The 25,988-nt window shown below is 40.1% G+C and overlaps 1 protein-coding gene across 1 annotated transcript in view; it reads right to left on the minus strand.

Moving 5' to 3' along the window:
- ARF4 (ADP ribosylation factor 4) overlaps positions 1-25,780 on the minus strand; it is a 33,675-nt gene extending 7,895 nt beyond the window's left edge. The window contains exons 1-3 of the mRNA XM_053720857.1: positions 25,555-25,780; positions 6,907-6,987; positions 5,947-6,056 (exon numbers count right to left, since the gene is read on the minus strand). Coding sequence (XP_053576832.1) covers positions 5,947-6,056; positions 6,907-6,987; positions 25,555-25,621 — 258 coding nt within the window. The 5' untranslated portion in view covers positions 25,622-25,780. The remainder of the gene's footprint in view (positions 1-5,946; positions 6,057-6,906; positions 6,988-25,554) is intronic.
- Between the last annotated feature and the right edge of the window lie 208 nt (positions 25,781-25,988).

Here is a 25,988-nt window from a genome sequence, read left to right on the forward strand (position 1 = left end):
TTGCAAATCTGCTCAACAGAGGCCTCATTCTTGAAGGCCCAAGTGGAAGCCACAGCTCTAGTAGAATGAGCTGTAATTCTTTCAGGAGGCTGCTGTCCAGCAGTCTCATAAGCTAAACGAATTATGCTACGAAGTCAAAAAGAAAGAGAGGTAGCAGAAGCCTTTTGACCTCTCCTCTGCCCAGAGTAAACGACAAACAGAGAAGACGTTTGTCGAAATTCCTTAGTTGCCTGTAAGTAAAATTTTAGAGCACGGACTACATCCAGGTTGTGCAGTAGACGTTCCTTCTTCGAAGAAGGATTTGGGCACAAAGAAGGAACAACAATCTCTTGATTGATATTCCTGTTAGTAACTACCTTAGGTAAGAACCCAGGTTTAGTACGCAGAACTACCTTATCCGAATGAAAAATCAAATAAGGAGAATCACAATGTAAGGCTGATAATTCAGAGACTCTTCGAGCCGAGGAAATAGCCATTAAAAATAGAACTTTCCAAGATAACAACTTTATATCAATGGAATGAAGGGGTTCAAACGGAACGCCCTGTAAAACATTAAGAACCAGGTTTAAACTCCATGGTGGAGCAACAGTTTTAAACACAGGCTTAATCCTGGACGTCAGGAACTTCTGACAGACGTTTGTGTAACAGAATGGACAGAGCTGAGATCTGTCCCTTTAATGAACTAGCAGATAAACCCTTTTCTAAACCTTCTTGTATAAAAGACAATATCCTAGGAATCCTAACCTTACTCCAAGAGTAACCTTTGGATTCACACCAATATAGGTATTTACGCCATATCTTATGGTAAATCTTTCTGGTAACAGGTTTCCTAGCCTGTATTAAGGTATCAATAACTGACTCAGAAAACCCACGTCTTGATAAAATCAAGCGTTCAATTTCCAAGCAGTCAGCTTCAGAGAAGTTAGATTTTGATGTTTGAAGGGACCCTGTATCAGAAGGTCCTGTTTCAGAGGTAGAGACCAAGGTGGACAGGATGACATGTCCACCAGGTCTGCATACCAAGTCCTGCGTGGCCACGCAGGTGCTATTAGAATCACTGATGCTCTCTCTTGTTTGATTCTGGCAATCAATCGAGGAAGCATCGGGAAGGGTGGAAACACGTAAGCCATCCCGAAGTCCCAAGGTGCTGTCAGGGCATCTATCAGGACTGCTCCTGGATCCCTGGATCTGGACCCGTAACGAGGAAGCTTGGCGTTCTGTCGAGACGCCATGAGATCTATCTCTGGTTTGCCCCAACGTCGAAGTATTTGGGCAAAGACCTCCGGATGGAGTTCCCACTCCCCCGGATGAAAAGTCTGACGACTTAAGAAATCCGCCTCCCAGTTCTCCACTCCCGGGATGTGGATTGCTGACAGGTGGCAAGAGTGAGACTCTGCCCAGCGAATTATCTTTGATACTTCCATCATAGCTAGGGAGCTTCTTGTCCCTCCCTGATGGTTGATGCAAGCTACAGTCGTGATGTTGTCCGACTGAAACCTGATGAACCCCCGAGTTGTCAACTGGGGCCAAGCCAGGAGGGCATTGAGAACTGCTCTCAATTCCAGAATGTTTATTGGCAGGAGACTCTCCTCCTGACTCCATTGTCCCTGAGCCTTCAGAGAATTCCAGACGGCACCCCAACCTAGAAGGCTGGCGTCTGTTGTTACAATTGTCCAGTCTGGTCTGCTGAATGGCATCCCCCTGGACAGATGTGGCCGAGAAAGCCACCATAGAAGAGAATTTCTGGTCTCTTGATCCAGATTCAGAGAAGGGGATAAGTCTGAGTAATCCCCATTCCACTGACTTAGCATGCACAGTTGCAGTGGTCTGAGGTGTAAGCGTGCAAAGGGTACTATGTCCATTGCCGCTACCATTAAGCCGATTACCTCCATGCATTGAGCCACTGACGGGTGTTGAATGGAATGAAGGGTGCGGCAAGCACTTTGAAGTCTTGTTAGCCTGTCCTCTGTCAGGTAAATCTTCATTTCTACAGAATCTATAAGAGTCCCCAGGAAGGGAACTCTTGTGAGTGGAACGAGTGAACTTTTCTTTTCGTTCACCTTCCATCCATGTGACCTTAGAAATGCCAGCACTAACTCTGTATGAGACTTGGCAGTTTGAAAGCTTGAAGCTTGTATCAGAATGTCGTCTAGGTATGGAGCTACCGAGATTCCCCGCGGTCTTAGTACCGCCAGAAGAGCACCCAGAACCTTTGTGAAGATTCTTGGAGCTGTAGCCAATCCGAATGGAAGAGCCACAAACTGGCAATGCCTGTCTAGGAAGGCAAACCTTAGGTACCGATAATGATCTTTGTGAATCGGTATGTGAAGGTAAGCATCTTTTAAATCTACAGTGGTCATGTACTGACCCTCTTGGATCATAGGTAAAATTGTCCGAATAGTCTCCATCTTGAACGATGGAACTCTTAGGAATTTGTTTAGGATCTTTAAGTCCAGGATTGGTCTGAAAGTTCCCTCTTTTTTGGGAACCACAAACAGATTTGAGTAAAACCCCTGTCCCTGTTCCGATCGTGGAACTGGATGGATTACTCCCATTAACAAGAGCTCTTGTACGCAGCGTAGAAACGCCTCTTTCTTTGTCTGGATTGTTGACAATCTTGACAGATGAAATCTCTCTCTTGGAGGAGAGTATTTGAAGTCCAGAAGGTATCCCTGAGATATTATCTCTAGCGCCCAGGGATCCTGAACATCTCTTGCCCAAGCCTGGGCGAAGAGAGAAAGTCTGCCCCCCACTAGATCCGATCCCGGATCGGGGCCCCTCAATTCATGCTGTTTTAGGGGCAGCAGCAGGTTTCCTAGTCTGCTTGCCCTTGTTCCAGGACTGGTTAGGTTTCCAGCCTTGTCTGTAGCGAGCAACAGCTCCTTCCTGTTTTGGTGCAGAGGAAGTTGATGCTGCTCCAGCTTTGAAATTACGAAAGGAACGAAAATTAGACTGTCTAGTCTTGGCTTTGGCTTTGTCCTGAGGCAGGGCATGGCCTTTACCTCCTGTAATGTCAGCGATAATCTCTTTCAACCCGGGCCCGAATAAGGTCTGCCCTTTGAAAGGTATATTAAGCAATTTAGACTTAGAAGTAACATCAGCTGACCAGGATTTTAGCCACAGCGCCCTGCGTGCCTGAATGGCGAATCCTGAATTCTTCGCCGTAAGTTTAGTAAGATGTACTACGGCCTCCGAAATGAATGAATTAGCTAGTTTAAGGACTCTAAGCCTGTCCGTAATGTCGTCCAGAGTAGCTGAACCAATGTTCTCTTCCAGAGACTCAATCCAGAATGCCGCTGCAGCCGTGATCGGCGCAATGCATGCAAGGGGTTGCAATATAAAACCTTGTTGAACAAACATTTTCTTAAGGTAACCCTCTAACTTTTTATCCATTGGATCTGAAAAAGCACAGCTATCCTCCACTGGGATAGTGGTACGCTTAGCTAAGGTAGAAACTGCTCCCTCCACCTTAGGGACCGTTTGCCATAAGTCCCTTGTGGTGGCGTCTATTGGAAACATTTTTCTAAATATCGGAGGGGGTGAGAACAGCACACCGGGTCTATCCCACTCCTTAGTAACAATTTCAGTAAGTCTCTTAGGTATAGGAAAAACCTCAGTACTCGTCGGTACCGCAAAATATTTATCCAACCTACACATTTTCTCTGGTATTGCAACTGTGTTACAATCATTCAGAGCCGCTAACACCTCCCCTAGTAATACACGGAGGTTTTCCAGTTTAAATTTAAAATTTGAAATATCTGAATCCAGTCTGTTTGGATCAGAACCGTCACCCACAGAATGAAGTTCTCCGTCCTCATGTTCTGCCACCTGTGACGCAGTGTCTGACATGGCCCTAATATTATCAGCGCACTCTGTTCTCACCCCAGAGTGATCACGCTTACCTCTTAGTTCTGGTAATTTAGCCAAAACCTCAGTCATAACAGTAGCCATATCCTGTAATGTGATTTGTAATGGCCGCCCAGATGTACTCGGCGCTACAATATCACGCACCTCCCTCTGAGCGGGAGATGTAGGTACTGACACGTGAGGCGAGTTAGTCGGCATAACTCTCCCCTCGTTGTTTGGTGAAATTTGTTCAATTTGTACAGATTGACTTTTATTTAAAGTAGCATCAATACAGTTAGTACATAAATTTCTATTGGGCTCCACTTTGGCATTGCAACAAATGACACAGGTATCATCCTCTGAATCAGACATGTTTAACACACTAGCAAATAAACTTGCAACTTGGAAATACAATTCAATTAGAATAATATTAAAACGTACTGTGCCTTTAAGAAGCACAGAAGATCTATGACAGTTGAAAATTAATAAATTGAAACAGTTATAGCCTCAATCCTTGTAAACAACACAACTTTAGCAAAGGTTTAATCCCATTAGCAAAGATAACAAATTCTGAAAGCAGGAAACAAATTACAGAATAAACGTTTTTTATCTCAGTCAAACTATAATTCTCACAGCTCTGCTGAGAGAAATTACCTCCCTCAAAATAAGTTTTGAAGACCCCTGAGCTCTGTAGAGATGAACCGGATCATGCAGGGAATACAATGAGTTGCTGACTGAAATATTTGATGCGTAGTAAAAGCGCCAAAAAACGGCCCCTCCCCCTCACACACAGCAGTGTGGGAGAACAGAAACTGTCAGAAAACAAATTAAGCAACTGCCAAGTGGAAAAATAGTGCCCAAACATTTATTCACTCAGTACCTCAGTAAATGAAAACGATTTTACATTCCAGCAAAAACGTTAAACATAATCTCTAGTTATTAAACAGCTTTATGTATTTCTTACAGTGTAATTCTAGTGAAGTACCATTCCCCAGAATACTGAAGTGTAAAGTATACATACATGACATTATATCGGTATGGCAGGATTTTCTCATCAATTCCATTGTCAGAAAATAAAAACTGCTACATACCTCTATGCAGATTCATCTGCCCGCTGTCCCCTGATCTGAAGTTTACCTCTCCTCAGATGGCCGAGAAACAGCAATATGATCTTAACTACTCCGGCTAAAATCATAACAAAAACTCTGGTAGATTCTTCTTCAAACTCTGCCAGAGAGATAATAACACACTCCGGTGCTATTTTAAAATTACAAACTCTTGATTGAAGATATAAAACTAAGTATAATCACCATAGTCCTCTCACACATCCTATCTAGTCGTTGGGTGCAAGAGAATGACTGGGAGTGACGTAGAGGGGAGGAGCTATATGCAGCTCTGCTGGGTGAATCCTCTTGCACTTCCTGTTGGGGAGGAGTAATATCCCAGAAGTAATGATGACCCGTGGACTGATCACACTTAACAGAAGAAAAAGCCTTTTTAAAAGATCAAAAATCACAGGTTCAAATCCCGGCAGGGCTGACTCAGCCCTTCTGAGGTCGATAAAACGAATACTATTAAATTGAGTAATAACTATTACTATTCAAAAAGCTCTGAGTCCCACTGAGAGAAAGGCGCTAAATAAATACCAATTATAAAATTTGTGGTGATCCGAATACAAAAGGTTGAGGCCGAACGAGGCATTCGGCTCTCTTTTGGAGCTAGTTTTCTTATTGCGAAAGTACCACACACAAATCTGGATTTGCACAGATCTTAGTGTGTTTCACGTTCACAAGACTGAATCCGGCTCCAAAAAGAGCCGTATGCTGCGAGCGGCCACCTTAGGATCATCACGTATGGTACAAATGCTTATGCCTACAAATATCTCTTCTACAATTTCCTGAACGACATTTAAGCTGCCTTATATTGCCAACAGATGATTGTACAAAGTATGGATTATTGCAGAGCTAGACAAAATATGTAAATATAAGTTTCACATAGTGCTTCATTAGAGGCAGTATATACCTTGAGAACAACATCCGATACCATAAAAAATAAAAACATATGGAGAATTTACTGAGGCATTTTACATGCAAACCATACCTGTGTATTTTGGAAATAATGCCTCCAGAGTGGTCGGATTTTGTCCTGGCCACCAACATCCCACACAGTAAAGCAGATATTTTTGTATTCTACCGTTTCCACATTAAAACCTAAATTAAAAAAATATATATAGTAAGTCAATGTAATACACACAGAGGCAGAACTTTTTCACTTTCTGTGATGAGATTTTTTCTTTAGTGAAAATTTTCTGCCGATAATTTTGAAATTATATTTTAAATTTAGCAGTTAAACAACAAATTGCAATTGAGCTGGTGCTTTAACTGGAGAATAAAGCAACTGTTAAAGTTGTATAAAATATTGCATTTCAAATTAGCTTCTGATTTGTTTCCTTTGTTCTTGGCCTAAAGTCACAATTATAAAAGGTAAAAATGTAGTAATGAAAAGATGTATAAATCACAAGAACATATTCCATTCAGGAGTCATAGCTTTATTGACCGCTGCTCTGTATTTGACTGTTCTCTTCAAACAGCGCTTTGCTCTGGCTGAAAAGTGTTAAGCAAAACTTACACAGTACAAATAGAGCACAGCACTGTTTGAAGAGAGCAGCACTGCAAAGTAAATGTGCTAACAGTTGCTGCATGTGCCCTTATCTTTCTGCAGACATGCTGCATTTTCTGCGATGACATCTCAGATCAAAGCAGGTTCTGCCTTGGGACGAATACACAAAGTAAGGAAAACAGAAATCCTTTAGGGCAACAAAAACCCTGGCCTGTCTCCTGCACTTAAACAAGTCAAAATTAGCTAAACTAGCAAAATAATGAGGATGTAAGTAATGTTCTCTAAAAACATAGTAACAAAGCTTTCATCGTCTCACAAGGTGTATTTTGTTAACTACACATTACCTAGCAACAACAACTTAGCCATTAATACATTCTTCCATTACAACAATAAAAAAAATAACAAATACAAGGGTGTAGCTAAACACCTACTGCAACTTACCAATGGTCGGGATGGTTGTCACAATCTCTCCTAACTTCAGCTTGTAGAGAATTGTCGTTTTGCCAGCAGCATCCAAACCGACTGGGCGGAAAAAAACAAACAAAAAAACTCAGATGTGGCATGTTTCAAAACAGTCATACATTTTTTAAAAAATTAAACATTTACACACACGCACAACGGCCACATAAATTATATGTGCAACTACCTCTAATGAGAAATCTGGATATCCCATGATTTACCAGGTTAAGGATAGTGTAAAGCTGTACATGGCCTTATAGCTTGCGTTAGAGAAACCGTATATTAGGAGTAAACTACATAAAACAAAAATGCTATGGTATATAATGCAGCCACTACCTGGTCTCTTCTACTACACCTGATATCAGGGGGATCAAGAAATCTTTTTAAAATTTAGTAGCCAGACATTGATATTTGTATACAGATATATGGAGAATAACCAAAAAAGTTAGGAGCCAGGAGTAAAAAAGGTTTTAGGAGCCAGTGGCTCCTTTGCTTGTCCACCCTTGTTCTATAGTGAAGGGCACTAATCCTTCGGCACCAGCCTGCCATTGCCAGTCTTGTTTTTCTTGTACACCCTGTATAGCACTGCAGAATCTGTTGTTGCGTTACGGATGAAGATAAGGTTATTCTTTTTTCTCAATACCTGATTGAGCTTTCAGTCAAGTCTTAGGAGTTAACAGCTTGCGTATGGGGGAGGCGATGGTAAACAAGCACAAAACAGGTTGGGTAACTGAATGTTCCTTGGTAACAGTTTCCTTTTCATCAAAATTGCATAAGCAACAAGAGTTATTTCAGAAACGTATAACTTGTAAAGCAAAGACCCTATTTGAGGACATTCCTTTATATGTTTAGTATTCAACTACAAAGATGGCTAAAGATATAGAAATCCCAGAATTCCATTTGAAAACAAACGTAAAACAGAACAAATGTGTTATGGATTTGGGCACATCAAGCTGAGCACTTACTCATCAGTATACCCCACTTGAACACAAAGCGTTCATATATAGTTACATCAAGGGAAATGTTTGTGTCCCAGTCTTCTATTTATTCTTATCACCTTTTTTCCTGAGGGCCTACATCAATTTTTTAAATTTCATTCTGACAACATTTTGGGCTGCTTGTAGACAAAATAGGCCCAGAAAACAGTCACAGCAAGTGTATATGGGGTATGAGGTTTGTTTTTTCTATTGTAAAGAAACCATCTACGTTCTCCATTATCTCAGAGGAGTGCCCATGTAAATCAGCAAAAAGGTACACTGTATAGGAATAGATAATGCTACATTCAATTGCAAATTAGACACAAGTGTGTGTGTGTGTGTGTGTGCACACACACACACACACACCTTGTTTACAATAAATACAACATGCAGTAAATGACATCACCACTAAAGTCAGAGTTGTGATAAGAAACAACACATTGCAGAGTGCCAGCAAAACAAAACCAACAGATTTGGTGTAAGCCAGAGATGACATTTGGGAAGAGTTGCTCTGCAAGTTTGTACAATGCTGAGCAGGTGCTGCCTGGTGTGTACCTGCAGTCTTTTCTTCCGATATACTTAAAACAGGCTGAGATCTGTGCATATCCTAAAAAGAGCAAATTAGTTTGCATGAAAAATTGTTTAAAAATTAAACAAAATTTTCAAATAATTTTCAAAAATAAGCAAAATGAATTACATAGCTTAGCTGCCTGGATCAGCCAACGCTACCCCTCGTATCAGTGTTTAGACACAGGCATTGTATTTCACAGCTTCTAGGCCTGCTCCAGGAGAAAATACCTGTGCACTTTTGTATTCTACCAAAGCAACAATAGATATAGATACAGCCATAGAAGGAATTGTGTGTGTGTGTGTACAGTTAGAGCTGTACAATTCAGAAACTAAAAAGAAAGGGTTAATGGCGAGGCACTGCAGTATAAATTTGCAGGTAAAGTAATTAAAGTACATATTATATTTTGTCTCTATCCCAACTTGTTTTATGTCCCTTTAACTTGGACTGTGCTTATAGTTGTGGGGACTCATCTGTCTCACCAGTGCAAGTTCACTGTGCAGGCCCCACTCACCCACGAGCAGCATTTATCTACCTTGGTTTCCCAATGTTAGCTGCAACGGTGCTGATAGCCCTGGGATGTGGGGTATGTAATTTTCATCTGTCCAAAGCAGCAAAGGAATATAGACAATTGACAGCTGGGTGGCATTATGAAGTAGCTGGTTGGGGGCAGTGTAATATTTTCTAATATTATATTATTTTCAGCTATCCAAAGCACAGATTAATTTAATAATTTAACAGAAATGTAATTAATGATAATTTGTGAAATAAAAATTTAACATTTTTAATACTGGCTAATTTTAGCTAAAAGTTTAGCCCGTTCAGTAAAATGAGCCGGGTGGTGCACCCGCTAAATAGGTCCAGGGGAGAAAACTGATTTATAGTAGTTCTTTACTAATCAAGAGTCACAATTCCTAAAAGTTTACATACACACACTTGTGTTTTGCTTATTCCACACAAACTCATACAAACATATAGAGTTGAGAAATAGACCTTAAAGAGACATAATGAAAGAAATAGTTTGGGTTACAGAGAGCATATAATTTTGAGATTTACTTACACCATGAAATTTGCTTCATTCTCTTGGTATCCTTTGTTGAAGGAGAGCAATGCTCTACTAGGGCCTAGCTGAACACATTGGGTGAGACCGTGTTTCCCCCCTTTATAAGAAAGTGGAACATGCCACTAATACCCAGGTCTGTGTGTACATTTTTAATAGTGGTTTGTGGCATTTTCTACTTTATTAAAAAAAAGGTAGGGAACAGAAGTTAACTAATTCAAACATTTTTAAAACTGCTTCTAGCGACAGACAACTTGTGGCCTAGTGATGGTACATCAGGCATTTTCTTATTTGCATCAAACGGTTTTAAAAGCATTAAAGAATGAACAAGCCAGACAACGGTTTGTGCGCATAGGCACAATAAATCTAAAGAGTAAGGAAGTAAAAATGTCTCCATACCAAAAGCCTTAACAAAATTATGAGTATACAAAATATGTATTGAGTGAAGGCTGAGCTGTGGATGAACACTTGTCACTGCTTCTAAAGCTCCCTCTACAGGTTGTTTGTGTAACATTGTTATACACACACTGCTGGTACATAGTATTTAACCCCGTCCCGCTGTTAGGACGTCCCATGCCGTCCTAACTGCGCTGGGCTTTAGTCCTACTAGGACAGCATGGAACGTCCTAGCCGTTTGCCTGTACTGAAGCCATAGAGGCTTCCTAAATAGGATTGCAGGCTGTAGGGTGTGCCTAGCGTCATACGCACTCAGCCCTGACATGATCCCATCAAGTTTTACATATTTGTTTATGTGTAATAAGTCCTGGGGGAAGGGGTTAAAGGGACTGTAAACGTTGTGCAACATGTTAAATAACTCTGCATTAAGTGCAGAATTTTTGCTCCCAAGTCTTGAATAGCATTAAGATATGATCTGACAAATTCAAAGCAACAAATTGTACAGAATAAACTCGCATTTTAATATTAAAAGAATGCAACAAATCCAACTGTAAAAGTTAGTGGTTTCACATTTCTCACTCCAGCTATAAAAAGCTTTACTGAACGTCTATTTAGAATACAAACTTCATAGAAGCACAATGAAAATACAAAAACTTTACACATCTTCAGTCATGTACACATTTACTAATTTAACAGGTAACACTATATAATCTAAACAATATATTTCTATATAAATAATAGTATATAACAACGGAAGTCAGATTTGTATTGCAAAGCTGCAAGGCTTAGAAAGGATCAAGTCTCACCAAGCTAAATTTGAGGTGCAGCTGGGGTAGGGTGACGGGGGAAGTGGGGGTGTCTTGGGACACTAATCCAGAGTGCCAGTGGCTCCCTGGCTCCTGCGTTTGTGCCCTACTATAGGAACATAAAATGGTCAAAATTGAAAGGTGTGTGAATGTTTAAAATTTTAATAGATGCATTTTTGCAATTAACTGGTATTAGCAGAAAAGCTACTTGTACCACCATTTTTTCAGCACACATTATGCATGCCCTGTGCACCAGCATTCATGCATTAGCGCATATGCACATATATCATCAAAACTTCATTTGTAACATAAGCCACTGCTGAGACTCGGGTGTTTAAACAGTAGTAGGTTTTACGAGAAGCATTTTTTTTGTTGGAAAAGTACTTTGCAATATACTTTTGTTAAAAACTTTAAATGCATTTAAGCACATTTTAATTTTGACCACTTATGTCCCTTTAAAAAGGACCCATACTGACAAGAATACCCAATAATTAGTGAAAAGGAACTGCCACCGCAATACTCCGATAACCGCAGTCTGTGCGTTACTAGGCAAAATACATAACTTCATGGAAGACCCAGATAAAGACAGTGTAATTTAACAGTCTTTCAAGCAGTAGAGATCATTACAGAGACTGCTGACCTGCACATTTACCAGCTGCTGTACCCCTCAAAGTGAGCTGACTTCTTAGGTGGTACTGTGGACAATAATGCGAAGAAAATGAGAATTTTTGTTGTTCAAAAAGATAGATGATCCCTTTATTACCCATTCCCCAATGTTGCATAACCAACAGTTATAATACACATTTTACCTCTTCAATTACCTTGTATCTAAGCCTCTGCAAACTACCCCCTTAATTCAGTTCTTTTTACAGACTTGCAATATAGCCAATCATTGCTGACTCCTAGGTAACTTGACGTGCGTGAGCACAATGTTCTCTATATGAAACACATGAACTAATGCCATCTAGTGGTGAAAAACTGACAAAATGCATAGATTAGAGGCGGCTTCAAGGTCTAAGAAATTAGCATATGAGCCTACCTAGGTTTAGCTTTCAACTAAGAATACCAAGAGAACAAAGGAAAATTGGTGATAAAAGTAAATGAGAAAGTTGTTTAAAAGTGCATGCCTTATTTGACTTATGAAAGTTTATTTTGGACTTGACAGTCCCTTAAGTCCCTTCTTTAATGGAAGTTATTTTTAGATATCGTCCTTCCTTGTAACCCTTTTGCTGAAATGCTTACGCCAGTGTGTTCAGGTGTTTGTCTCCGTGTCAGAGGAAATGCGGTGGGGTCTCTGATAGCCTGGCTGCAGATGACACCTTGTGTGTGAATGGGATTGAAACTGGAATTGTGCAGATAGCTGTACCTGTCTGTGGGTTTTCTGTATACAGATAACTGAAGTGTTACTGGTTATGGCACAATCCAGGAAGCTCACACTGTTTTGAGAAATTCATGTTGAGGTTTATTGATGGGTGGAATTAAATGATTTATGGAAGTCTAGATAGCTTTCTTCTTCTGCCCATATTCTGAAAATGTAATTTATGTAGCAGTAATATTTACATGGATTGTCGGCCATGAAAAGATTGGCATATTATGGTGCCATTTTTGTGCACTTCGCTGTTGCAGTCATTTGTAAGTAGCTATTGTTGTTGAAATAGTTGTGCAGGAGTAAATTCTAGAAGCTTGGCAATAGTTTCACTATTGTATTTGGGCATAAACTTTGCAGGACGAGAGGAATTTAACACAGTCCTCAATTCCATCTTTATGTGGGATGTTGCTGTATAAAGATTCTACATCCATATCTACACACACACACTTAGGGCTCAAATTATCAAGCAGCAGTCAGACCGCTGCTTCCTACCCTCTTCTCCATCTCTAAGGTGTTGAATTTCAATCTACCAGGTCTCGTCCGCCCGGGAAGATTGACAGCTCCTGCCTGTGTGTGATTTTCTGTGCATGGGGCGGTGTTGCAATAGTGCTTGTGTGCAATGTTGAATTTGGGCAGCAGATTGATGCCCACCAGGGGAGAGCTGTGGCAGACAAGGGCAAATATGTACACCCCTGTCCGCCCTTGATTGATAAATTGAGCACTTATAGTCAAGACTAAAGCCAAGATTGGCTCCACCAAATAAGGAAAATGGGGGGGGGGGGGCACGCTAAATGCACCCACCATTAAACAAGTGCTGTCCGGCGTACTAAACCAAAAATTGTCCGATTCCTAAGCCAAGATGACTTTTTCAAATAAAGATAAGAGAACGAAGAAAAATGAACAGGAGTAAATTAGAAAGTTGCTTAAAATAGCACGCTCTGAATAATGAAAGAAAAAAAAAAATGGGTTTAGTGTCCCTTTAAGCACCACTAGCTTTATGTGAAACAGGACTTTCTGCCACACTGCATAGAGGAACCAAAACACACAATCCAGGGAACCACTGGTTCCTAACTTTTTAGGTTATTCGAGATAACTAAATACCATTATGTGGCTTCTAATTCTAAATATTCTTACTGGCTCCAAAAGTTTAAAACAGATTTGTTTACCCCTGACAATCTATATCCTATGTTTCAAAATGCTGCCGTTTTGCCTCAGCATGGGAATTGGTTTATTTTACACAAAAGCAAGATAGAAAGATAGATATAGATATATTGTACCAAATTAAAGAGCAATTACTTCCACAAAGATTAGAAGGTTCAGGAGACACTCTTGACCAGTAAATACAGAAGATTTGAATAATCAACAAATGCATGATAAAGACAGTGCAATAGCACTTAGTCTGAACTTCAAATGAGTAGTAGATTTTTTTCAAATAATTTTCAGTTATGTATATTTCCACTCCCCCTGTACCATGTGATAGCAATCAGCCAATCACAAATGCATATACATATTCTGTGAATTCTTGCACATGCTCAGTAGGAGCTGGTGACTCAAAAAGTGTAAATATAAAAGACTGTGCACATGTGTTCTAATGGAAGTAAATTGGAAAGTTGTTTAAAATTACATGCTGTATCTGAATCATGAAAATTTAATTTGACCTGAGAGTCCCTTTAAATCAATCTTTAAAAAGGGACATGAAACTGAAAAAAAAAAAAAAAATCTTTTGCGATTTAGAAACAGCATACTATTTATAAAATGTTTACTTTCACCAAATTGCCTTTGTTCCTGTGACAATCTGTGTTAAAGAGATACCTAGGTAGGCATCTTGACCTATACATGGCAGGAAATAGTGTACCATATGGTGCTCTTGCAAATGGATAACATTCAAGCAAAACTGCTGCCATATAGTGCACCAGAAATGGGCCGGCTCCTAAGCCTATGTCCCTGCTTTTCAAAAAAGCTAAGAAAAATTTGATAGATGTAAATTAGAAAGTTGTTTAAAATCGCATGCTGTATCTGAATCATGTAAGAAAGAAAGAAAGAAAAAAAAAAAAAAAAAAAAAAAAGTAGGTTTCATATCCCTTCAACATTTGAGCAACAATAATGTTGCACCTACTTTTTTGTATTATTGCACATGAGATACTTCAAGTGAAATTAAATCCTAGCGCTTTACAAACGCTAGGATTTACTATTGAAACAAATAAAGGGCACTTTCATTCATGAAGTATAAGATACTTCATGTAGAAAGCTCTTTTATTTGTTTAAATCGGTTGCCGTTTTAAGCTGCTACAGCAGCCCACAGCTAAAAAAAAAATAATTTGGCTAAGAGGTAACGTTTTCACCTCTTAGCCAATAGCCGTGCGGTAAATCCGGCTTGGTGTCCATGGGAGCCGGATTTACCGCACGGCTATTGGCTAAGAGGTGAAAACGTCACCTCTTAGCCAAAAAAATTTTGGGCCGTGCTCTGCTGTAGGAGCTAAAAGCGGTGATCGATTGAATGAAATAAAGGAGCTTTCTACATGAAGTATCTTATACTTCATGAATGAAAGTGCCCTTTATTTGTTTCAATAGTAAAACGCTAGGATTTACTTTCACTTTAAAGGGATATGAAACCCAAAAGTTTTTCTCACAATTCAGATAGAGCAGCAATTTTAAACAACTTAAAGGGATATTATACACTCAAAAAAATATGGGCCATTTAAATAAAGAATTCAAAGATAAAGTTTGTAATTGATGCTCCAGCAGCTAAGTACACTGACACCTGTGTGTACAGAGACACAATGTCACCGGTATACAGGAAGCGGAACATCTTATCAGGCATGGTCACTAATGGTCCGCACAGTGTTCAGTGCCCACTGCCTGTGGCTCCTTGTGCACAACTCCCAGAAACAACAGGCTCCGCTATGTCACACACCGGCAGCACTCACAAGGCTTTACAGGCTGTTATGTGTTGCAGCATTATGGGCTGTGCATGATTATCAGTTCATCAACAAGTTCATGTTTCAGTAGACAGATCTTAAAGGGATGTTAATGCAGATCTGGGAACAGTTAAACCTATCGATCATATATATTTAATATAATGCGTGTGGTGTAGATTCTATGCGGTGGCATCTGAGGGTAGCCGTTCTCCTATGGTCCCTAAACAGAAGCTGAATATGAATATTGAATATGGGCATTCTTACACAATTCAGAAATGTCAACACACGGCTTCTATGTAGGGACCATACGAGAACGGACAGTCCTCAGATGCCACCGCATAGAATCTACACCACACGCATTATAATATATATGATCGATAGGTAAACTCACACCGCAGCCACTGCATTAGGATGTGCTATTTCCAGAAGCGCTATCATTACAAGCCATTCCGTGTTATTATTATTATAGCATTGTGGGCTGTGCGCGAGTATGATAATGCTTTCTAACATAGCTGTAATGCCCATATTCAATGCTCATACTCACGCACAGCCCACAATGCTGCAACACATAAAAGCCTGTACTTTGCTACAAAGTAATAACACGGAATGGCTTGTAATGATAGCGCTTCTGGAATTCGACAATTCGATCACTGATTATCCATGACCTGGAGAACAGACCCCAGATTGTGTGCCATACTGTCCAATAGTGTAGCCTATACTTATGTAAATATACAGTATATAAGCCTGTATAATCTTATTAACACAGACACTAGAAAACAAAAAGGGGGCACAGCTGTTACATGTTATTGTGTAACTGATAATCACGCACAGCCCACAATGCTGCAACACATAACAGCCTGTAAAGCCTTGTGAGTGCTGCCGGTGTGTGATATAGAGCCTGTTGTCTCTGGGAGTTGTGCACAAGGAGCCACAGGCAGTGGGCACTGAACACCGTGCGGACCATGAGTGACCATGCTTGATAAGATGTTCCGCTTCCTGTATACATTGCGTCTCTACACACAGGTGTCAGTGTACTTAGCTGCTGGAGCATCTGCACATGTGGGACATCTGGAAAAAAAGAGTGTGGTGTAAGGGGGGGGAACTGGTGAAGATCTGATCATGAAGAAACACTCCAGCTGCATCCACTCGATACCTGATGCCCCACTCCACTTGTCCCCCAAGGTATTCAATGTAACACTCCCATTGTCCTCACTCTTGCAGAACTTTACTCTTGCGGTGCTCAGTCTGGAAACGGATTGGGACAGCTGGCAAGCAAACAACCAATTAGAAGGGGGAACAGGGTGCTGGGCACGGGGCCCAGTGAGTAAGATTCCCTATTCCCCTGCACAGTGGAACAGTCAGGGAGGGGATTGTAATTGACATGTATTAGCAGCTCCAGCATGGGGGCTGGCTATAAGGACACTAGCTAGGGAGCGAAGAAAAACTCCTTGCTTTGTAGCTAGTGTGTCCTACAAACGTATTCTTAGGTACTGAAACTTTATCATCAATTTTAGAAGCTTTAGCAGAAAAATTGCTAATACATGTCAATTACAAACTTTCTTTGAATTCTTTATTTAAATACCCCATTTTTTTTTTTTTTTAAATATTTTTTTATTGAGAAAAATTTTAATATTTTACAGCAAATATAAAGTCAGCAAGTCAAACAAAATGTAGATACATATAAATATACTGCAAGTTGCTTCTTGGGTAAATAAACCAGGTCCTTTTTTTCTGTGATTTCACACATTCAACAGTTCATATCCAAAAGCAGGACATATGGGCTGTATTTGCCGAGTGCTCTTTCCATACCCCAGTTGTAGAGACCTCTTTTGGATCTTGCAGAATAAGGAAGTCAAAGTTGATATTATAGGGGTAGTTGACTGATTATTAGTATATTGCAGTCTATATAAATATTTTTGAGATAAGGTCAAACTTGATATAGATGAATAAAACAAAGAGAAAAAACATACAAAACGGAAAATACTACAAACAACCAGAACTTGATTAAGTGACGTGAAATATAACCACATCTTTAACATTACAGGCAATTACTTATTTCAACCTTCAGATATACTATAATTTGCTGCCCCATCTTTTGCATCCTATGTAAGTGGTAACTTGAACCTAAAGGTGGCTGAAGCTGAGCTCCCCTGAATGGATATAATAGCTCCTCTTTATAAATTAGCAGCCATGTCTGTTGGATTTATACATATACTTGTCCCACACCACCTCGGCCGCAGGCAGTGCAAGAGGAGAAAGAGCTATTCTATGTGACATGTAGTTTATAAGTATAAGTGGATAAGGGATTGCCACTGACATGTTTGTGTGTAAAGTGTTTAGGGCAATTCAAAGACTAATGACTTGTTATGCAGCATTACTAGAAGAACAAAACTCACTATAAGGCTCTAGCCCGGACAATACCTTGATAAATATGGTTTTCATATTGTGAACAGTGTGGGGGGTATTGCAACACATTCTATTAGCTTGCCTGTAAACTAAGTATATGAAACACAGTGAGTATGCATAAAAGAACTAAACTTTACATTTAGAGGCCAAAGAAGGCAATACATTTACTGTTTCAGAATTTAACGGTTGGGCATTAACTAGGCATAATGAATTATACTTAATGGCGTGCTTGACACCTGTGTGTGCCATGATGTATCAAATGGTACAGGGGAATTGTTCCAAGTCTCTATGGGACCTTGCGAGTTAAGCAGCGAGTTAAGCAGCGATCTGATCACAGTCCTGTTTGTCCAGAGCATTGAAGTCACGGCTCTCCAAGGCACCCCCCCCCCCCAAGGCCCCGGGGCACCCGACCATACCCAGTCTTCGATAGGGGTGAAGTAAGTGATTTTGCTATGTCAGGGGGTCCCCTTGGAGGTGGCATCCCAAGAGTTTGTACCAGCGTACCTCTATTGTTGGCAAGACCATGTTTTGTTTTTATGGCGTGGGTCGCGGGAGTGAGTTGCACGGATGCCAAGCTAGAGTTGAGGGCAGGCTTGTTGTGCATTAGCGTGACCGGCGGCGAGTGAGACAGCTTCTTTGTGATTCTGTCTCCCACAGCGGTCTCCGCCGCTTCGCAGTCTCCATATTGCATTGCCGGCATGTAAGGGTGCAAGTTGAGAGGATCCATTTGCAAACAGCCCAGTGTCAGCTGTGTGTTTGGTTGCGCGGCCCTCCCGGGCCCTAAGGGTAGGCCGCACTCTGGGGTCTTTAATTGTAGTGACAGCGGGTGCTTCGGTAATGTCGGTGGGATTTTCTGCATCAGGTGGAGCAGTTCCTGTTCCAATGGAGCCTCATCTATTAATTGCTGAAACAGCAATTCTAATTTAAGCAGTGTGCAATCTATTGATGCTAGGGTTGTGCCATTCCTCGTGTCTACTGCAGTGGACGCCATTTTTACACCTTTCCCTTCTGTTTTCTTTTTATCTGGAGTGTGCGGATGGCTGATTCAGCCGGGGAAATCAAAGAGATGTTGAGAAGGCTGCAGTATGATAAGATGGGTTTATCTTGGGTTCGTTTCTGGTGAAACACCCCGGGTAGCCGGGGGGGGGGGGGGGGGGGGGAGCGCTGCCTGTGTGATAACCGCTAGTACAGGCCACAATTGTCCATTTCCACCTCTGGGATCATTCGTACATGCTGAGAGTATTTGAAACGATCTGTATAGTGCTTAGGAGCACAAATTAACTTGTATTTTTGTAGAAAGCTGTATTTGTGAGTTAATATTGAGCGGCTTATAACCCACTCACCCAGAGCTCCAGAAAATGCGGCTGATCAGAGCCGCTGCTTGGACACGCCCCCACCCCATATTTTTTTTAAAAGTGTATAATGTCCATTTAAGAATTTACTTCTATTATCAAATTTGATTTGTTCTCTATCTTTCTGTTCTTTTTGTTTGTTTAGAGCACTATATGGCAACAACTTGCAAGAACCCAAGAGGCAGAACTTTTTTTCACTTTCTGCAATGAGATTGTTTTTATTCAATTTTTTCTGCAAGCAATTTTGAAATTTAAAGGGACACTGAACCCAAATTTTCTCTTTTGTGATTCAGATAGAGCATGCAATTTTAAGCAACTTTCTAATTTACTCCTATTATCAAATTTTCTTCATTCGCTTGATATCTTTATTTGAAAAAGAAGGCATCTAAGCTTTTTTTAGGTTTAGAACTCTGGACAGCACTTTTTTTATTGGTGGATGAATTTATCCACCAATCAGCAAGAACAACCCAGGTTGTTCACAAAAAATGGGCCAGCATCTAAACTTAGCTTCATGCATTTCAAATAAAGATACAAAGAGAATGAATAAAATTTAATAGGAGTAAATTAGAAAGTTGCTTAAAATGTCATGTTCTATCTGAATCACAAAAGAAAAAATTTGGGTTCAGTGTCCCTTTAATTAATGTTTAAATTAAGTAGTTATAATAAAGCGCCAGCTCAATTGCAATGCATTGATTATCTGGAGCATAAAGCAATATACAATATATTGCATCAGCTGAACATTGCATTCATTTTTTAAAATCTATTTAATACATTTTTTTCTGTTGCCTTTGGTCTAACATCACATAATTATCAGGTAAACATTTAGTTATAGGTGCATTGCTGATAACAATATTCAGGATTCACAGCTTTGCAAACTTGGAAAGGCTAGGGGCTGAAAAAAAAATACTATGAACTAGACATACATTAATGTGCTGCTGTGCAGCGCTGCTCTGTATTTGACTGTTCTCTTCAAACAGCGCTTCACTGTGGCTGCACTTTTAAGAAAACTTACACAGTGCAGCCAGAGCACTGCACTTTAACAAGATTACAGCTTGACGTGGATCAGAGCTGCAAAGCAAAAGAGCGAACAGTTCCTGCATGTCCCTATATTCTTTCTGCAGACATGCTTGCTGCATTTTCTGTAATGACATCTCAGATTATGGCATGTTCTGCCATGGGGGCAAGAACATTATCCATATTTAAGAGCACAGACGGCAGCACTAATTCATGCCATGTAGTGCTCCAGACATATCTAGGTATCTCTTCAACAAAGAATTACCATGGGAACAAAGCAAATTTGATCATTGAATTAAATTGGATTTTGTTTTTTTTTTTGTTTTTAATGGTAGGCTCTTTCTGAATTACAAAATAATTTGTGTTGGGTTTTATATCCCCTTAATTATAGTCTCTAGGGCCCAGTTACAGGACACAATGTTGGTGCTAGTTTTGATTAGAACAAGTTAAACAACTACAATTTGTGCCCAGCTAATCTGTGCTGGACCTGTTAGTGGGTCTTGCTGACTGGAGTAAGGAAAACCTGTTTAACGTGTTCCTTCTTCCAACTTTTTGTTTTCTTAATAAATAAATCTAAGGATCTCAATATTCCTGATAAAAAAAAGTCAGCTAGTTTATATTTAATCTCTATAAAGTCCTGTATCATTCTTTACTCCATTATTTAGCTGAAGATCACTAAAGCTGGACAGCAGCAGAATTTGATCAAATAAATAACTGAAGATGCAGGGCATGTGTACGCAGGAAGCAATGCATATTCCTCAAATGATAATTATTTCTAGAAAAAGGGGCAAGAACAACATTAAGGGGGGAAAACAAAAAGCCTGCTCAATGGTTTTCCAAATGAGAAAAAGCAAATAGTACAGAATCCACGTGTGGGTGGTAGAACTTATGTACAAACTAAAAATATTGCATCTTGGTCCTTTTATATTCAAATAGCAGCCCTTTTTAGTAGCCATAGAGGTTATAAGTAACCTGCCTGTCACGGATACCGTGCTGCAAGGGTTAAACCCCTACCCCCCTACAACCTCACCCCTGTTTCTCAGTGATTTTGAGATCCTCAGAGTAACCACAATCTCTGGAAGCTTTTGTTTGCTTGTTTTGTGTTCTTAAGAGAAGAGCTGATGTATGACAGGGAAAACCCTCCTAGGCTGGCCGGGCTCCTGGAACCCCCGGTCGGCCGCCTCTTAATGGACACCGGCCTAACCACTCTCAGGCTGGCTGGGCTCCTGGAACTCCCTGTCGGCCACAGAACAGCAGGACATCCGCTAACTTTACCCCTGGTCGCTCCAGCAACCATGTGCCCCGGAGCACAGTTTCCCACTCTGGTGCTAACAGCTCAGAGCCGTCGCTAGCACTCTCCCACCTTGAGGGAGATCTGGGGGCTCCCACCCGCTCCTACTCCATGTGGTGACGTCACGCGCAATGACGCGAGGATGTCACCATGCAATTTTATTTATACTTAATGTTAAGTATAGGAGCAGGGGGCATGCTGCTTAGAAGCCTGTATTCTGAAGCATCTAAGCAGCTACAGACTCCCAAGACCCACAGTTGTAAGGACAATCGCCCAACCTTTCCAACAGTGTAAGTCTTGGGGATCTGGGAAAAAAAAAAAACCCTTAAAAAAGCTTAGCACCCAGGTGAGAAAGTGCTTAGCACTCAGTGTTAATATTTTGGTACTAATAATTGTACCTCGCAATCCGCTATGCTATATCGCTTTCACTCCGCCTGGATATTAATTTTTATTTTGATATGACGAAAATAGTCTTCATGATCCTCATTGGTCCCCCAGTGGCGACCCAACAGACTAACTACACGTCCCCAACTTAAACTATGCACGCATGTCTCATTGAATCTCCTGCCTGTATAGATGCGCATTCATGAGACAAGCATGCGCATTGACGGAACAGGAACAGATAATACAATCTCTGCTACGATTCAAAACAATGAATCGAGTGATTCCTCGTTTTACTATGTATCACAGCAGAGATCGTATTTTAACGCACGCACAATACAGGATGCTTCACTGGAGCACGCACGGATGACCGCGTAAGAGCGGTTGAGACTGCTCTTCTGCAAGAGAAAAACGGGCGGAGGATCAGGAAGTACGGCATGTACAAAAAATAATATTAAAAGATATAACTATGGATTTTGGAGGGAAAAAAAAAACAGCGACTAGATACAGGTTGATAAGATGGATCGATGGCATTAAAAGTTTTTGATGAAAATTAACTTTCACTTTAAAGCATATCTTATTTTCTAAAAATGGTAATGTGCAGATGAGTCAGCTTAACCCTGAAATCTAATCATTCTTCAGAGGGGAAAAAAAAAAAAAAAAAGTACTAGAAATGTAAAAATGAGTGATTCTTCCTAATAAAAAAGGGAGATGGATATAAAGTTTGCAAGTGAAAGTATTTTAAAAAAAAGATTACTTTGCAACAAGGACGGGCCTAAATACATGCAGTAGAACATTTTAGGTAGACAGGATGCTGCGATTCTGCCCCCCCCCCCATGCCTGATAGTATACAAATGAGAAACCACTCATTTGCAGGGGAAAGGCACACCTAGGATGCTACTTTTCAAACCTGTCCTCATGCATCCATAACAGGCCAGATTTTGAAGATATCTGAACTAGAGCACAGGTGAAATAATCAGAAGATTAGTAAACATGGTTATTTCACCTGCTCTAATACAAGGTAATCTAGAAAAACCTGGACTGTTGGGGAGGCCAGGTTTAAAAACCAGTGATCTAGGAGATGTACTTTCATGGGACAAAAAGTTTGTTTGCCATGGGTGGACAAATCATTCAACCTTAAAAGAATAGTATAGTCAAAATTAATCTTTCAGGATTTAGACAGAGCATGCAATTTTAAGCAACTTTCTAATTTACTCCAATTGTCAATTTTGCTTTGTTCTCTTGATATCTATATTTGATAAAGCAAGAATGTAAGCATAGGAGCTGGCCCATTTTTGATTCAGCACCTAGGTAGCACTTTCTGATTGGTGTCTCCATGTAGCCACCAATCAGCAAGTGCTACACAGGTTCTAAAACAAAAATGAGCCGGCTCCTAAGCTTACATTAAAGTAAAAATAGCAAGAGAACAAATAAAAATGTGAAAATAGGAGTAAATTAGAAAGTTGCATAAAATTGCATGCTCTATCGTAATCAGGAAAGTTTAATTTTGACTAGACTATTCCTTTAAACTAAACATGTAACCTTTTGGGAACATGTGTAAACAATAAAAAATAATCCAAAACCTACCATAACATTCATAAAGTCACACGATTACGGATACAGTATGCCAACATTTACAGCGTTGAATATATTTTTATATGAACATTTTCCATTTAAGTTTTTTAATTTAAAGGGACAGAAAACTACAACATTTTCTTTCGTGATTTAGATAGAACATACATTTCAAATTTACTTCTATCATCAAGTTTGCTTCATTCTCTTGTTATACACACTAACAAAATCAACCTGAACACATCTAGTTAGCCAATCACAAGAAACAAAATATGTGCAGGCACCAATCATCATCTAGCTCCCACTAGTGTAAGATATGTGCATATTATTTTTCAACAAGGGATACCACAAGAATAAACCACATTTGAAAATAGAAGAAAAATTAAAAGTGTCTTAAAAATCACATGCTCTATCTGAATCAAGCAAGTTTAATTTTCATATCCCTTTAACACTCACCCTACAGGGCATTATGGAGTCCATTACAGGAGCCAAAAGGTTAATGAGCACAGATTTCATTTTTATGCTACAAAAAAAAAAAAGTTGCCAAAATAAAAAAGACTTGCTCATTCCAATTTAGCAGCAGTAGCTGGAACAGGAAGCATTGCACAAGCACTGCAGGAAATTGTTAAACAGTGACCATGGGCAGATCCTTGCTGGGTGGGAATGATTCCAAGGGCCTTGCTCTCCAGGAAGTAAGTGAGAACACAGAACAGTGCAAGTGATGTGGAACCCTAGGTGACTTATACCGAGTGTATCCAATCTCAAAACAGGGGTACTTTGTTATGTGAAACCATTACAAGTCAATATCACAAATGGGTGGTCTGTTAACCTCTCAACATCTAACCTCAGCTCAGAATGGGAGATTCTACTATATCAAACAGTGCAGATTTGGCAAAAGGACAAACAGACTACAAACATTGCACAGTATTAGCATTAATCTACGAAAAATATATAAACTTATATACACAGATCTTAGTTACTAGGCATATACAAACACAAGAGATATATATATATATATATATATATAAAAAAAAAATCATATTACATTTCATGATTGTATAGTCTACATCTGTACAAATACAAACAATTTATGGTGCATGATGAGTGAAAATGAAACCTAATAAATGCACATATGTGCAAAAATGTTTAGATTTTAAACAAACGTATACCTACAGGATATAATTTTACATCCAAGGCTAAAGAAATTGCCTAAAAATAAATCTATATAGGATCAGTGTGTGGGGTATGGCTAGATTATATAATTCTATATAGGATCAGTGTGTGGGGTATGGCTAGATGATATAATTCTATATAGGATCAGTGTGTGGGGTATGGCTAGATGATATAATTCTATATACGATCAGTGTGTGGGGTATGGCTAGATGATATAATTCTATATAGGATCAGTGTGTGGGGTATGGCTAGATGATATAATTCTATATCGGATCAGTGTGTGGGGTATGACTAGATGATATAATTCTATATAGGATCAGTGTGTGGGGTATGGCTAGATGATATAATTCTATATAGGATCAGTGTGTGGGGTATGGCTAGATGATATAATTCTATATAGGATCAGTGTGTGGGGTATGGCTAGATGATATAATTCTATATAGGATCAGTGTGTGGGGTATGGCTAGATGATTTAATTCTATATAGGATCAGTGTGTGGGGTATGGCTAGATGATATAATTCTATATAGGATCAGTGTGTGGGGTATGGCTAGATGATATAATTCTATATAGGATCAGTGTGTGGGGTATGGCTAGATGATATAATTCTATATAGGATCAGTGTGTGGGGTATGGCTAGATGATATAATTCTATATAGGATCAGTGTGTGGGGTATGGCTAGATGATATAATTCTATATAGGATCAGTGTGTGGGGTATGGCTAGATGATATAATTCTATATAGGATCAGTGTGTGGGGTATGGCTAGATGATATAATTCTATATAGGATCAGTGTGTGGGGTATGGCTAGATATAATTCTATATAGGATCAGTGTGTGGGGTATGGCTAGATGATATAATTCTATATAGGATCAGTGTGTGGGGTATGGCTAGATGATATAATTCTATATAGGATCAGTGTGTGGGGTATGGCTAGATAATATAATTCTATATAGGATAAGTGTGTGGGGTATGGCTAGATAATATAATTATATATAGGATCAGTGTGTGGGGTATGGCTAGATAATGTAATTCTATATAGGATCAGTGTATGGCTAAATAAAATAATTTTATATAACTTAAGTGTGTGGGGTATATAATCTTACATGATGGTTATGTTATATTTAAATTAAACACAGAATATACAGATATGCTGTGGGTATCATGTGCCTGCCTTAGGAATATTCGTGCTCTCACACACAACTCGCTTCTATGAGGCGCACAGCTGGGCATTAATTCTAACAAGGGCCGCACACAGACTACAGCCTGAGCAGCTTCCCCGGACCCAGGTTAACAGTCTCTGTGCTGTGAAGGCCCATAACCCTCCTTGATTTCCCCACATCTCACCCATAAGAATTCGCATCTGCTTCTTGCCGAACAGCCGTGAAAAGAGCGAGGAGATGGTGAGGCCCATGGCTGTTGCTGTGGGAAGCGGTGAGCTTTGCTGTGCGTGTGTGTGCCCGGCGGATATTCGCCTCGCTGCCTCTATCCGTCTCTGCCACGTCACGCTCAGCCCCGGCAGCGCTTCCAACGCGGTCGAAATGACGTCATAAGCGCCACATCCCGAACTGCACCGGAAGTGGGGGCTGGGTCGAGAGGGCGGAGCATCGCAGGGCAGCAGGGCGGGGCTATGCGCAAATGACGTATAGGGAAGGGTGACGGGAACCTGGGTGATGACAGATCACGTGAGGGGCGCGGTTTTTACGCGGACGTGGAACTCCTCTTCCAAGCAGAGGCGGAGGCCAGTAGCGACTAGCGTGGCGTGGTTACAAAGATAAATA

The sequence above is a fragment of the Bombina bombina genome, chromosome 7 (assembly GCF_027579735.1).
Source record: "Bombina bombina isolate aBomBom1 chromosome 7, aBomBom1.pri, whole genome shotgun sequence".
Lineage (NCBI taxonomy): Eukaryota > Metazoa > Chordata > Amphibia > Anura > Bombinatoridae > Bombina > Bombina bombina.